The following is a 15,648-nucleotide window of genomic DNA, read 5'->3' as shown; positions in this document are numbered from 1 at the left end:
CGGTACAATGTATTATGTGATGAATTGCGCTCAAAACAAGCGATGCTATGAAAAGATGCAGTTTAGGCTACAGGGTGATGAAAGTGCACGGTTATTAGCTTGATGCTCCTTTCCAATAAATACAGAGGGACTTTGTTTGTATGCTAGTGACATGATGATCGGTGCTTAGATGCCAATTAACAAATAAAATTGATCTTTCTCTTCTCAATTTCATCATTTAACCTAACCTGTCCAGCAGTGTTGTAGTACTCTCGAGTCCGGTCTCGAGACCACGTGTTGAGTGTCTTGGTCTTGTCTGTGTCTCGAATACATTTTGATTGGGTCTTGACTTTGTCTCGAACAATGAGGATTGGACCATGAGGACTAGTAATTTCTTCCTGAGACCAGCGGAGGAGAAAACTCATACTTATTAATCCCTGTTCAGTCAACACATAAAACTGATTTGCCAGGCCAAATACACGCTTCTTTCATGACACATTTATAAAGTATGGTTCATACTTTACTCATAACATTCCTGTACTTTATTTGTTGAAAGATACCCTCAAACCTTGCCACCCTTGTGGAAATTGTCTTACTCCACTAGTATGAGAGACTGAACAAAACATTTTTTTGTCATGCACTAACTAAGGGAAGAGCGCTGGTTGCTTTAGTGATAATTTGTTGAGTGGCTCTCTATTTCTCAGCATGCATTTTTTTAAACCAATTTGAATGCCTAAAGAATCCATATCTACATTTTATTTTATTGTGGTGGCGATCTGACTTAATTACAATCATGGTATTGACTGTCTCGCTTTAGGTAGTCTCAAACTCAACAGTGCTGTCCAGTGTCCACTTGATAAGCGAACTGTTGTATAGAGTGCATGAGCAAACCAGCAAATTAGCCTTTTATTACAACAGTTTGTGTGACAAAATTATCGGTAGAGTGGAAAATGCAATGTACACAGAATTTTATTCGCAACAATCAGCCAGATGGAAACACACCTCTATTGGAGAAATGCTCATATTTTTATGCAGGTTTTATAATATTCTCATTAAAATCTGTCGCGAATTGGATGGAAACCTAGGTAGAAACAGTCACTCAATTAGTTTACAGTATGTAAAAAAATGGTTGGTAGGTTAGTTTAACCAACCATCTAAACTTCGAATTACCGACCGGACATCCTATTAACATGTTGTAATGACCTGACTAGATATTAACATGTTGTAATGACCTGACTAGATCATAAAGAAACAATTGTCCAGACAGAGGTTTGAGTTTACGAATTGACGGTTTATTAAACCAACTTTACACAGCCTACTGTTTGGCCGTAGCCCACGCCAAATAAATGAAAGATAACCCACAAGTTAATCGTGACCTTCTCTTGTGAAGCCCAGACGTAGGAGAGAGAACAAAGGCTAAACCTGGTCTTAACTTCCAATGCTCCATCCCCCTGCCCAACCCCCCTCCACGCCACTCCGCCAACCGCCAGGATGCCTGGCATCAGAACATTCCAGGCATTCCCGTGATTGGCAGATAGCAGGTTGATTGGCATGTCGGACCCTGGGAACACTGGGTACTGGTAAGTACAACACAATCACCTACTAGCCTAACACAAAACACACAGCTGTCTGTGCGGGTCGCTTCAATGTGTATAATGGCAGGAATGGGAATAATTGCAGGAAATTTGCTGTAGAACTGCATGATATTTGTTTTAAAATGCACTTTTGTTTTAAAAGTTGCTTTGTTATTGTTTCAACTGCTGATTGGCGCTTTAAAGGGGGCTCAGACAATGGGCCTGATTCACAAACAGAAAAGAAACGTAGAAAAACGTTTTAACATATTTTTTTATCATTGACTTTCTAAACTTTTCAGAATGCTAAGGAAATGCTACCTGTCTATCAAGAAACATTGTCATTCTATGACTCCTATCCAAAGGTTGATGATATCAATGTGTATGGGTTTTTGTGCTACGTTTTATCACAGTGTGGAGTGGGATACCACAGTGACTGAATATTCATGTCGCGTTGTACAAAAACTCTCAACATAATTTCTATGTTCAGAACCTTAAAAGTCAACAAGGCACCTGACACTACTGGGCAAACAAATTGCATTACAGTTTTGGTAAGTAGTTAGTTCATTATCTTTGCAAACATGGCAATATATCTCGTTATTTGTTCAATTTGGTCTTAGCCTTAGTTTTACAACTTTGATTATGAACGTGTGAAAATGTATTTTTAAAGCTTAAACATGTTCTAGGTTGCCATCTTGACTCTGCAATTAGTCCCAAACTGTACTTGGAAGTGACATAACGCTGTAATTATACAAACCAGATGTAAGAGGTTTTTGTAAGGATATGTTCCACAGTGCGTATAAACTGACATTTGGAAAAGCCATCGATCTCATTGTTAAACCCAGTAAGTAAATTCTCAATTTGCAATAATGAACATGTTAATTAGGACATTTGTGAAAATCAAAAATATGTAGGGGGATGAAAGTGTGTTAATTTGATACAAGTAGCCTATGTTACAAATGTTTTGGTAGAAAGCCTTATATTTGAGATGAGATTTGCAAACAGACTGTGAATGTGCAACAAAAGTTTTAGTTTTGGACCAAGCTCTCAGTTATCACACTATATGTTTTTGAATATTTCAAATGATTTATAACATTGCTGTGCTATTGCTGTCTCGTACCATGTCTCATGTAAAATATATTTATCTCAATGAGCCTGCGCTGGATAGATAATGGTAATGATAATCATTCAGTATTTCAGTATATTAACCACCTACATCTACCACACCAAATGGTTTTATCTTACAGAAAATACATAATGTTGGAAGTTACAAGTTGATTTGTGATGTGGGGACAGTTCTAATTTTCTTTGTCTGATCATTTAAATTACTGAAATACTTCAAGCAAACTGTCCATCAGATTACACAGAATTTTAAAAAATTCTGGATATTAAAATAAATATCAGTTAGACTATTACTGGACTATTTCGATCAGGGAAGGACAACTGCCCTTTTGAATGCTCAAGGATCAATTCTACCCCCCAAAAAAGATACATTAGTAGAATACACAAAGTGCAATTTCTAAATGTGGCTGTGAATCAGCAGTTTTTCTCTTGTTATGTCAGTCACTGATAGTCAGTCAATTAGCCCATGTCCGCTAACATTTTTTAGATTGCTAAATTAGTTTCGTGGCCACCTATCTAAACTTTTTATCATGGTCGAATCACTGGCCGTGGGACCCTCATTGATTTTGTTACTCAGTCTCACATAGATATCAATCATATTAAAAACGGCAAATATTTCTCTACACCTTATGGCAAATGTGTAGATTTGCGGAAAATCGTCTGTAAAACATTTTATTTTCCTCTTTCACCCCATGGCAAAATGAGTAGAATAACATGACATTTGTTATAAAATTGCTAAATCATTTCTCCACCACATGGAACAATGTGTTAAATTGCAGCAACTTGCTTTAAAACTGCAACATTTTCTCTACACCACATGGCAAAATGTGTAGAATTGCACAAACTGTACTCTAAAACTTGGAAAATGTATCTTTGCTGTCACAAAGATTGTTTTGCTTGCAATGTGGGTACACAGACCCACGAGCAACCGCGGTGCCATTATGATGAGTCCAGATTTTGTGTGGCCCCCATCAAAGTTGCCCATCCCTGATTTATATCATATATTTGTACCTGTTTTTTTTATATATTGTGTGACATAACATTTTTTTTGTGTTTCTGCATATTTACCAAGATGTTTAAATCAACCTAACCCTATTGTATTTTCCAGATGGAACTCCTGTCCGCCCAACACTGTCCATCCTCACCCCACTACACAAGATAGAGAATGATGACCAGCCTGAGGTGTGCCTGGCTACAGGCTTCTTTCCTAGGATTGAAAACATGAATCTCACCCTGGGGAATAATGTTACTGTCCCACGCAAAACAACCAAGGCAGCTTTATCTTCCACACGTACCTACTTCTTTGCCGGATTCTCCAAAGAGAATATCAAGCGTTGTGAGATGGATGGCGTCGTCAAGAAGCGTGTTGATGATGGTGGTTTTCCAGATGTGTCTAACGGTAATCATTTATATACAATAATATCTCACATTATTACTGTGGCTTTGACCAATGAATTAAGTAAGTATATTCATCAATGAACATCTCAATCATTCATGGAGAATGGTAAAGATGGCTGTAAATGACACGACGAGAAATAACTTTTAATAATCACTTACTGGCTTTCAGATAAGACCACGGCTACAACTGCTTCTGACAATTGCGAACATGAACGCCTCAACAATGCTACTGCCACCAACTATACCGGTTGGTGATATTTTGCTACACTAAATAAAAACATGGTGTAAAGTCAATTGTACTGCATGATGCACACATGTTTAAATTTCAGCATGTCTAAGTGTGCAAAACACTGAAATGACACAACATTTGTTTTTTACAGATTATACCAAGATGAACTTCACATCCTTGGTTGTGTATGGTTTGAGAGTGCTGTTTGCCAAAGCCGTGGCATTTAATGTGCTATTTACTGTCAAGGCCCTGGTGTTCTAGGTAAGTGAAATTAACTCTGTTTTAGTTCAGATTGTTGACATAAATTGATTAAATGACAGCTGTAAAGAAAATATATAATCTATAATAATTTGCTTAATTGCATTACAGAATAATTCGCAATTCTATTTACAGACCTATTTTCACTTGGACTCCTACTTTTCAGTTCTGCTTTGCATCCAGTTTGTGAAACCTGCCTTGTGGTTTTATCGAGAGCTTCAACAGTATTAGTATCTGACTTTTTCAGGGTTGAATGCTGCAATTCCTCTGCTTACACTTTGGAAATACTAGATACTAAATACACATGTTATGCATGTGATTGTTCGGTATTAAACATTAGGTTACATGTTATATTCCATATCATTTTATATTGTGTTATGTTATTTCTATTGACTTGTATTATATCTTTAACTGCGAGTTGTCATCAAAAGTGTATAAAGACTCCAAAAATGATTTCAAACAATAATGCAATTGTGCATTGATCAAGTTGTGTACGTGGATACTTTGCAGTTGTTTCTAAATGCACAAAACCTGTCAATAGAGAGTTTAAACCACATTTTCACCAGTACATTGAAACCATATGAACAGATAAAGATCTATAAGACACCTTGACTTCCAAGAAATGGCTCCATCAGTTACTTTATTCGCATGTGTGCTCAAGAAGTAACAATAGCGAGAAACACACATGATAGTGAGAAACACACACCTTATAATGGTTGATGAATTGTATTATGAAAATCATTTGTAATTACATGTGTGTCTAATATCAGTCAAACATTTTAGAATCGTATATATATGAGAGCTGTAAATGTATTGAAATAAACAGACACAGCTTTTTTTATTCTAATCTAAACCATTATGAACGTGAAAAGGTGGATGTCTATCAAATGACTAAAATGGTCGGAAAGTAGTAGTCAGACTCCGGTTTACCAGAAACATTTGCTTTGGACTAATCATTAGGCCTTCAGATTTAGTAGAGAAGTGCACATTTTAGAATATGAGATGATGTTGCCCTCTGCTGGTTGTAAATGTGTTTTTCTCCGTTGACATTGTGACCACTAAATCACCTGAGCTCAGTTTTTCAAAAGTTATCTGTCTGGATTTCGCCTATTGGATAGGATTAAATGCATAGAAATAGACTGACAGGAACGGGAATCCCCATTCAAGTCAACGATTTGTCCGTTCTATTCATTCTATTTCTATGTACCTAATCCTATCCGATAGGCCAAATCCAGAAAACTTTTGAAAAACTGGGCCCTGAGTATTGCTTCACTGCGTGTATCTTAATTGTATTTTCTTGATTCTTCATGTCCTCCCTCCTTGTCTCCTTCTGGTTCCTTCTCTAATGCGTTTTGAGAAGGAGGCATAGAGAGATGATGTGAGGAAAAATGTCATGCAGTATTGTTGTTTTCAGTTGTGTATCTTCTATATATGATCAATTGAACCACCGTAATACATTTTGCTTGTGAATTTGAGCTTTTTGGTGTTCAAGTGTTTTATTAAATTAATAAATCCATCATATTTTTCATGTTATTGGTACATTTTGGTGGAGATGCACATGTAGTACACATCTAGATGCCCTATGAGCCCTGGTCAAAAGTACTTCACTATATAGGGAATAGGGTTCCATTTGGGACTCAGCCTGATCTTTTCTCCATCCACATGGTCGAGTAGCCAATAACTGGTCCTCAAAACTATGGTGTTGAATGTCTCAACCTTTCCTAGGTCTACCTGATCTCTTTCAACACTGAGACTGGCACACAAGACTATGGTCTACGTCATGTAGGCCACAGGTGAGGCTTGGAATTTGTGGTCTCTTCTGTGGAGCAATAGGCCAGTAGGTCAAAAGTATGTACATTATATATCTGATATCCTGATCATTTCCTGCAAGACAAAGAAGTATGATAAAGAGAAGTATAAATGAGTCCTGAATGGAAGAACATGCCGGTATTCAGCAAAGAGCACACAAAGACTTAAAGGTACTTTATTTAATGACAGTTATCCAAAGATCATATAGCAAATATTACACATTCATTTGAAACACAGTTTAGAGGTGCAAGTGTATGTATGTAAGGCAATGTAAATAATGGTGGATTGGTGACACAAACTGTATTTCTTTTGGAGAGTTTTGCAGTGTGAGAGCTTTTCCTCAGCCAAGGACTTCATTTCTCAAAGGAACAGAAGAGCTGCAGTCATGTAAGTGCAACAAGAGATTTATGTAGTTATGTAGAGGTCTTGTAGGTGGAATATATGAAAATCACTAAGTGGATATTTACACCATCTTATACTTACATGTGCACATTGCAAGATATAATACTATAAATGATGCATTGAAACAAAATGATGCATTGTGAAGTATTGTACAGTATGTTATTGAACCACATTAATATTGCTCTGATTATCTGAAGTTTTTAAGTTTTTGTTTTTCAATTCTTGTATGTGACTAAAATACTGACTGAGATTGCTTGGTATATCTTGAATAATGCCTTTGACTTGACCCTAAAACTGTTTTGTTGACCCTGTAGTGAAGAAGAGGATTTGTGTACAGGAGTGTAGCACTGTGGTCGGCTGGCTCTAACAATAAGCTGATTTTGGGATCTGGAGTGAATGTCATTGTGCAATCCCGTAAGTATTACTTATTGTTTTCAATATTGTGTAATTTCTCAGCTATGTGTTGCAACAGTGGAGAATATAGCTCTCTCTGAAATTCATTTTACGTTATTGGGAATAAACTGTTTGTTAAAATCTGCTCTTCTGCTCAATGTTTAATACTTACTACTTAAACATTTTCAGTTTTAATTTCATAACACATTTAGATTTTCCTTTTCCATGAGACTTTTCTTTTCTAAGCGGATTTGGAAATGGTCCATTGTCAGTACAGAGTTATTGTCCTGGTCTGTATCTCAGTGTGAATGCTCAGGGGGCAGGAAAGATACATTTTGGGAATGGAATCAAAATGATTGTGGGAACACGTAAGTTTAATATTTTTTTGCTTAATCCTAAAAAGTCAACAAAACTGTGTGTGTTCATACATTTTTCATATATATTTGTTTTAAATATATTTTCCCGTTGGTTAAGATGAGCTTAATAGTGAAAAGTGAATTCAAATTGTGACTAAAAATATGTAGTCAGGAAGTCAAGGCAAATCAGGTTATTAAGTGAGCAAAAATATTCTGTCACAAGTGAAAACATTTATTTTGCACATGGGACTCAACTGTTTGTAGAGAAAGCTGAGATTGTTTAACATCACTAAGCTAGTAGCCTAAGCTAACTACAGTGTTGGCTTTTGTGGATAAAGGGCAGAATATCTATAAAGTTGTTTTGTTGAGTTATTTCAAGATATATCTGAGAATGAGTTAAAAAAATGCATTGTCTCATGAAGTATTACAATATTGAATAGGTGCACAACAAACTGCTGTAATTGTACTGCAGTTTAACACTGTGTGACTACTGGAACAACAGGAAAATTAATATTTGGTAGTGGAACCAAACTGTTCATAAATACTGGTAGGTGATGTATCCATCATCATCATTTAAACGTATTTGTATCTTTTTAGCATTGATTTAATACCGAATCAGTTTGGACAGGTTCAGATTGTAACTTTCAACTGTTTTATGCTGAGATGAGGTGACCTATGCATTTGGAGTTTTTATACTGGTGTGTCAGGCTGTGTGAATGATGCTGGTACAAAGATAATTTTTGGGAGAGGCACAAGGCTACTAGTATTAAGTGGTAAGTACAGTTTACTTCAGACAGAAGGTCAAACTGCCTTTTTGAATAATATCATGCAGTCCTTGTTCAGTATTTTCATGGTTTTGTATGTCTATAGGCATGTAAGAAAGGAAAAGAGGCTTTCATATGGTGTTGCTCAGAGGTTTGTGTGAAGTTCTACATAGATATAAGGACAGATATTAAGGTTTCATCATGGCATTATGAAATAAGTTTGTTTGTGGTAACTTTATTAGGCTTAGCTGATAAAGAATGCCAATTCATACAGTAGAATGTAGCAAAATGCATTATAATATTACTGAAAAGCTGATTTGGAAATGGTCATTTTTAGTACAGAGTAATTGTCATGGTCTGTATCTCAGTGTGAATTCCCAGGGGGGAGTAAAACTTATTTTTGGGAGTGGAACAAAAATGATTGTGGAGACACGTAAGTTTAATATATTTCTCGCTAAAATACTGAATTAAATGTATTCCCAACAGTAAAATATATGGTATTATTTGGATTTAACCCCAAAAACTCAGTTAGTAATGTTCTCTTAAAAAGTTAACAAAACTCTGTGTTCCTACGTTTTACCTTTTTGGATGTTGTTTCCATTGGGTAACCAGAACTTAATAGTGAGAAGTTACTTAAAATAGTGACTTAAAATGTCTAGTCAGGAAGTCTGGGGAAATCGGGTTTTTAGTGAGCAAGAATACACTGTGTGACAAGAACAAGTGACAAAATTACTTTTGCACGCGGGACTCAACTGTTTGTCGAGAAAGGTGAGATTATTTAAAGTATAACGTCACTGGGACTTTTACTTAACAACTACCGTAATTAAATACACAGTGAGATACACAAATTAGGTAACAGTAGCCTAAACTAACTACAGTGTTGGCTTTGTGTGGATAAAGGGCAGAACATCTATTCAAATAACAACCTAAAGTTTGTTTGTTGAGTGATTTCAAGATATATCTGAGAATGAGATAAAAATGCATTGTCTCGTCTGAAGACTTACAATATTATATAAGTGCACAACAAACTGCTGTAATTGTACTGCAGTTTAATGCTGTGTGACTACTGGGGCAGCAGGAAAACTTGTGTTTGGTAGTGGAGCCAAACTTTTCATAAATACTGGTAGGTGATGTATCCATGATCATAATTGCAACTTATTTTTATATATTTTTGTACTGATTTTATACGGAATCAGTTTGGACAGGTTCAGATTGTATTTTTTAACTGTTTTCTGCTGAGATGAGGTGACCTATGCATTGGGAGTTTATATACTGGTGTGTCAGGCTGTGTGAATGATGCCGGTACAAAGATCATTTTTGGGAGAGGCACAAGGCTGCTAGTACTAAGCAGTAAGTACAGTTTGCTTTAGAAAGAAAGTCAAAGTGCCTTTTTGAGTAAAATGTTCAGGATTTTCATGGTTTTGCATGTCTATAAAGCATGTGAAGAAAAGAAGCTTTGATATGATGTTGCTCAGAGGTTTGTGTGAAGTTCTACGTAGGAATAAGGACAGAAATGAAGGCTTAATTATGGCATTATGAAATAAGTCTGTGTGGTGTAGCTTCATGATGACTGTAGGCTTACATGATCAAGTATGCTAATTGAGACAGAGTAATGTGACAAAATGCATTACAATATTGGTGGTACGAGTGGATTATTTACCATTTACTGTAATTGACCTTGTTAGAATGATTACATATTGGCAATTGGTGTACCCTCTAACACATTTACATGTTAGAGTATTTGGTAAGGTGTGTAGCTCAGTGTGACTGCCCAGGGGGGATACAAGCTTATTTTTGGAAGTGGAACTAAAGTGATTGTACAGACACGTAAGTAAAATCTGTAATTCACTGTAAATATACTGTACATGAAGTAGAGGGAGTTAATTTTTTTTTTAAACATCACACTATTTTAAAGCACTATTCCATTATTTTGTCTTGTTCGAATTCGGCATCTGGTTTTTAACTGGTAACAAAATACTGTGTGACGAGGGAATAGTAACAGGCTTATCTTTGGAAATGGAACCCAACTGTTAGTTGAATCTGGTAAGTAAAACAAAATACTGTGTGAGGGAATAGTAACAGGCTTATCTTTGGAAATGGAACCCAACTGTTAGTTGAATCTGGTAAGTAAAACAAAATACTGTGTATTTCTATAACTTCCTAAGAAGTTGTTCATGAGAAATAAGGACATTTAGAAAATGAAAAGAAGACCATCTAGTAAAGCATGTTGTAAATGTATTGCAATCTACCACTGTGTGTCTATCTCTGGAGGGAAGCTTACATTTGGAACAGGAACAAAGCTAATAATTGAGACAAGTAAGAACCTATATTCATTAATAGATTTTTTTGATATCTTTAAATGTCCGTTGGATTTTAAACTAGAAACAAATATCTCCCTATAATGAGTTTATAACAGAATCAAAAAGTCTTCTTGGTAAGGGGTTATGCCTGTATTCATTCCAATCATTTGATGAATTGATATACAGAGAGAGCATCAATTGAATTGTTTATTTTGTTCAAAGTGGGTGCTGCAACTACTGAGCTCTGGTGTCAACCCCAGCAATTCAGATTTTAGGGGTGCAGTTGAGCTATTTGTATATGTGCTTGAACCAGTGAAATTAGTCAAACAAACGTTTTTACCTTATATAATATCTAAGAAAGAGAGATTTACATTTTTCATGAGAAAACATGTCAATATGGCATTCTTGATTATGTAATGATTATGTAATCAATTGGAAGGAATTGACCTACAACAGGCTAAAATAAACTTAAAACATTGCTATTAGTGAATATCATGATATCTATATTAGTTGTTATATTCTTCATTCAATCTCAATTTCTTGAATACAAACTATGAGCAGCTTTTCAGCGTAGACAGTGTACAGTTTATGTTGTGTGGATTCATGTTGTGTGACAACTGGAGGTGGTTTTGGCAAATTTATCTTTGGGACAGGCACCAGATTACTTATTGAATCCAGTAAGTTCATACATTTTCCCCCTTCACTCAGTCATCAGTATTAAAATGCATTTAATATTTGAAAATTGTAGTGAAATATTAGTTTATACTAGGCCTATATAAAAGAGGCTGAAATAGATTTGAATATACTGAAAGAAAGAGGTAGCTATTGCAACGATCAATAAGCAACGATCTATAAGCAAAATCCCTTCCCAACTGGCACACATGAAATAGATTCAATTGAATTTTTATGAAAGCAAATTGTGCCCGGGATATTTTTCAAAACAAAATAACTACCCCAAAAACATAGATTATGTCAAAATATGCTTCAATGTGTTGTGCTTCAATTAGAATCAGATAGTCAGTCAATCAAAACGGTGTGTTTAAAAATCACTCCATTATTAATTGCTATAGTATATACCACTGTGTGTCATATGGGAATACATTCATACTTGGTCAAGGAACAAAGCTGATCATTCACTCAAGTAAGTTAAAATTCATTAATAATATGACATTAATCATTGTGTCATTTAAGAATACAATAACATAAGCAAAATACAAAAACTAACCATATAACAGTGTTTTCACTGTATGTGAATATTGATTATGATGCGTTAGAAGCTCTGCTGTTGGGGTTCTGCTGTTTTTGTTAAGCCTTTAGTTAGTGTGTGAATACTGGCGGACAAAAGCTGATCTTTGGAAGTGGAACAACAGTTTTTGTGCAATCAAGTAAGATTTAAAACAGATATTAATACAGTAGCTCATACTTATACCAATCCTTCACCTTAAAATGATGTTCCAGTCTGACCACGTATATATGTTGTAAAATGATAGTATTACTCCCAAAGAATTCTAAATGCAATATCTTACATTTTCCCTTGAGATAGTTATAGAAATAAGCTTCCCAAATGTTCTCCAAAGAGGACCTCTACAAGTGGCATTGATCATTATCCTGATGAAATGCTGTAGAATATGGTTTAATAGATATGTTACGTCATTGAAATAAGATCACAGATCCACAATTCAGATAAAGACAAAATAATCATACTTTTTTTGACTATTTTCAAGGTATTATTTCAGTGAATCGTCCACTTATTTATTAGAAGACATTCTAGGTTTATGCTATGTGGGTTCTTGATGTGTGACTGGTGCAGCCAACAAAATCATCTTTGGGACAGGCACAAAAGTAATAGTTAACTCAAGTAAGTTCATTTTCAATATTGTGCCAAAGATTATTTGGACAATTCACACCATGAGGTAATTAATTAAAATGCAAAACAGACATTTAGACCTTAAAAGTTATCCAAAAAGTGCCAAATTAGTCTTTAAGTTGTCTTTCTGTTGAGTGATTCACACAGTTTCAATTGACTATATACAAGGTATTGTTTCACTGAACAAATCAATTCCCTAGCAGATGAGAGCAAAATTTTGCTAAGAGGTTTTTGTAATGTGGGTTCTTGTTGTGTGAATACGGGTGGATTCAAAATCATCTTTGGGACAGGCACAAAATTAATAGTGAACTCAAGTAAGTGATATATTTTTTTATCAGTCCATAGTTTTGTAAACTAATGCATAACAAGTTAGTGTATGCAAACTGATAGAATTATTCAACCAAAATGTAAAGACCATTTGTGTCCGAAGTTGTGACCATGAGTAATTGCTAAGGAATATAACACTGTGTGACAAGCACCAACAAGGTCATATTCGGTCAAGGAATAAAGCTGACTATTAACTCACGTAAGTGCAAATCAATTTAAAGGATTAATCATGGTTGTGCAATTTAACAAGTGTGCAACCTTTCACATTATAAAAACAATATAATGTTAGTATTTATTAGTGGTATTTGGAAGTAGAACAACAGTGTTACGGATAACCAGATTCTCAACTTCAGAAAGACAAAATAATCAGGCAAAATCATTATTGGGGGGGAATCTAAACTGTGTAAGAGTTTCAGTGTATTTTCCAGTGAAATGCTCTTAGCCTTATAAGAAGAACTTGTAGTTTGCTAAATGGTTTATGTAATGTGGGTTCATGTTGTGTGACTACTGGTGGAGTCAACAAAATCATCTTTGGGAAAGGCACAAAATTAAAAGTTGATTCAAGTAAGTTCATTAAATTAATCACATTAGTGACTAAATCCTTAAAGTGGCCTATTTACATAGATTTACACATGCAGACACCAATTACAGTACAGTAACATGTTACATAGTACTACAGATTTTATACCTGTTCGTTTTTTGTGCTAATTAATAATGTGCTATTTGTTTTTATTCCAACTATCAGTAGTCAGTCAGAGTTGGGGCCGATTACACTTCATTCCAGTCAATTCAGGTGGTAAAATAAAATGTCAGATCAATAATTAAAAAATCATATTTGAAAATAAATATCCCTTTTAATTTATTGAATTGTAATTTACATTAATTTCCTTAATTGACTGAATTTACCTCATTCTTGTAAGCAAAGCCCCTGTACAGTTTATGTCATATGGATTCATACTGTGTGACTACTGGAGGTGGTAACAAGATTGTCTTTGGGACAGGCACAAGATTAATAATTGAATCCAGTAAGTAAATTATTTTTTTGTGTCATTGTGCCAATAATCACTGTCTAAAAACTGTACAAGATTCAACAGATTTAACACAAGTTAGGATAAATACCTGGCTATTGCATGATCGAGGTTAATAAAAAATAAAAAAAATCCATGATGTTGTAAACTAATGTAAAACAAGTCCATGTATGCAAACTGAGAGATTTAATTAACCAAAATCTAAAGACCATTTGTGTCCAAAGTTGTGTCCATGAGTAATTGCTAAGATGTCTAGCACTGTGTGACAAGTGCGAACAAACTCATATTCGGTCAAGGAATAAAGTTGACTATTGACTCACGTAAGTGCAAATGCAATTTAGTAAAATATTGGATTAATCATGGTTGTGCAACCTTTCACATCATTACAACTATTGTATATGAATATTTATTAGTGATATTTGGAAGTAGAACAACATTGTTACGGATAACCAGATTCTCAACTTCAGATAAAGACAAAATAATCACCCAAATATTATTTGAATGTAACAAAAAGCACTGTAGTTCCAGCTTTTTAGTTGTATATTGTTGCAGCTCACTAAGATCTGTCTTGTTATTGTGTAAGAAAAGGTCCTTCATAGATATTGTTTAAGGCAGATGCATTGTGTGACTCTGTCAAGCAGTAAAGCAATCTTTGGAACAGGGACCATACTAATTATTGAAACCAGTAAGTATTACATCATTTGTCTAGTGCCCCAAACATGCAGAAAATAAGTAGTCCAATTAACCAAGTCATTGTTTAATCTGAAAACAACATCATATGAGTGATTAGTAACAGTAAGGCTCATATTATGAAGTAGTTAATGGGAAATACTGTGATTACAAGTCAAATGTTGAGTTAAGGATCCATAAATCAAAGTACTTTTGCTTTATAGTTTATGTGCTGTTGGTTCATGTTGTGTGACTACTGGAGGTGGCCAAAGTAAAATGATCTTTGGGACAGGCACACAATTAATAGTTGACTCAAGTAAGTTCATTTTTAATATTGTTTTAATATTGGGGAAAACAATTCAAATCTGAGTTGATATACCATAAAATAGCCTACTCAATTTTATCGCATCCACATAGCATATTGATTGAATGTCCAATATTACTCATATACTGTAATTGGAACAAAAGTTACTTGTAGTTCTAGCTCTGTTTTTAAAATGACATATTGGTGAAGCTGACTAAGATCTGGGCTGTTGCTGTGTCCGAAAATTTGGATCAGTGACCAAACTGATTATTAAACCAGTTACATTGAGAATAGCTTTTGACCACAAAACACGTAGAAAGAAAATAGTTAGTGTCTTATCCCTTTGGTCCAACAAGCCAGATCATTGTTTAATAGTATTGATATTGTTGCATAGTTTCTCATATAATGAGGCAGTTTATGGTAAATAATGTGATTACACAGAAACAGACAAACAATGTTGGCAATAAAGATGAATAATTGATATCATATCCATATCTTAAAAGAGACATTTTCAAAGTGATCCAAATATGTATGAAATCAAAAAGAAATCCAAGTCCATCGTACCTATGTTAAACTGATCCGCACAGTATTTGTCCTAATGTTTTCAGTCTGATTCACAGTGAACTAATTTCCCACTATTTAGAAGATGAATTAGTCTTATGCTAAAAGGTTTATGTACTGTGAGTTCATGTTGTGTGACTAGTGGTGGATTCAACCAAATCATCTTTGGAACAGGCACAAAACTAATAGTTGATTCGAGTAAGTTTGTATTTCAAAATTATTTTGGGGGGGCAAAAAATCTAAACTGTGTAAGAGTTTCAGTGTATTTTCCAGTTAAATGCTCTTAGCCTTATAAGATGAACTAGTCTCTT

General features: G+C 34.8%; 1 protein-coding gene and 1 gene segment (V, D, J or C); both read left to right on the top strand.

The window, feature by feature from the left end:
- The first annotated feature begins 1,601 nt into the window (after nt 1–1,601).
- On the top strand, nt 1,602–7,173 carry LOC135565688 (uncharacterized). Of its 4 annotated transcripts, XR_010461789.1 has the most exons (8): nt 1,603–2,101; nt 2,237–2,394; nt 3,781–4,071; nt 4,240–4,317; nt 4,451–4,560; nt 6,283–6,350; nt 6,449–6,753; nt 7,083–7,173. XR_010461789.1 is itself a non-coding variant. In XM_065013411.1 (6 exons), the coding sequence occupies exons 2-5, from the start codon at nt 2,334–2,336 to the stop codon at nt 4,558–4,560; spliced, it is 540 nt and encodes a 179-aa protein (XP_064869483.1). In that variant the 5' UTR covers nt 1,602–2,101; nt 2,237–2,333; the 3' UTR covers nt 4,724–6,085. The 4 variants fall into 4 exon arrangements, 2 of the variants coding, with proteins under 2 accessions (XP_064869483.1, XP_064869482.1); XR_010461788.1 differs by having other exon boundaries at nt 6,283–6,753; XM_065013411.1 differs by lacking the exons at nt 6,283–6,350; nt 6,449–6,753; nt 7,083–7,173 and adding an exon at nt 4,724–6,085 and having other exon boundaries at nt 1,602–2,101.
- Nucleotides 7,174–8,683: 1,510 nt separating this feature from the next.
- LOC115114400 (T-cell receptor alpha chain constant-like) overlaps nt 8,684–15,648 on the top strand; it is a 41,123-nt gene continuing 34,158 nt past the window's right edge. The window contains 1 exon segment of the C gene segment in view: nt 8,684–8,714. Within this exon segment, the coding sequence occupies nt 8,699–8,714 (16 nt within the window).

Source organism: Oncorhynchus nerka, linkage group LG9b, assembly GCF_034236695.1.
Source record: "Oncorhynchus nerka isolate Pitt River linkage group LG9b, Oner_Uvic_2.0, whole genome shotgun sequence".
In the NCBI taxonomy this organism is placed as follows: domain Eukaryota; kingdom Metazoa; phylum Chordata; class Actinopteri; order Salmoniformes; family Salmonidae; genus Oncorhynchus; species Oncorhynchus nerka.
The sequence above is the reverse complement of the archived record's forward strand: the minus strand, read 5'-3'. Positions and strand labels throughout refer to the sequence as shown.

Bases quoted from the DNA above. Each gene is read 5' to 3' on its own strand.
- LOC135565688 (XM_065013411.1), top strand. From the start codon at position 2,334: ATGTTCCACAGTGCGTATAAACTGACATTTGGAAAAGCCATCGATCTC. The intron at 4,072-4,239 runs GTAATCATTTAT...ACTGGCTTTCAG, and splicing joins TTTTCCAGATGTGTCTAACG to ATAAGACCACGGCTACAACT. The intron at 4,318-4,450 runs GTTGGTGATATT...TGTTTTTTACAG, and splicing joins TACTGCCACCAACTATACCG to ATTATACCAAGATGAACTTC.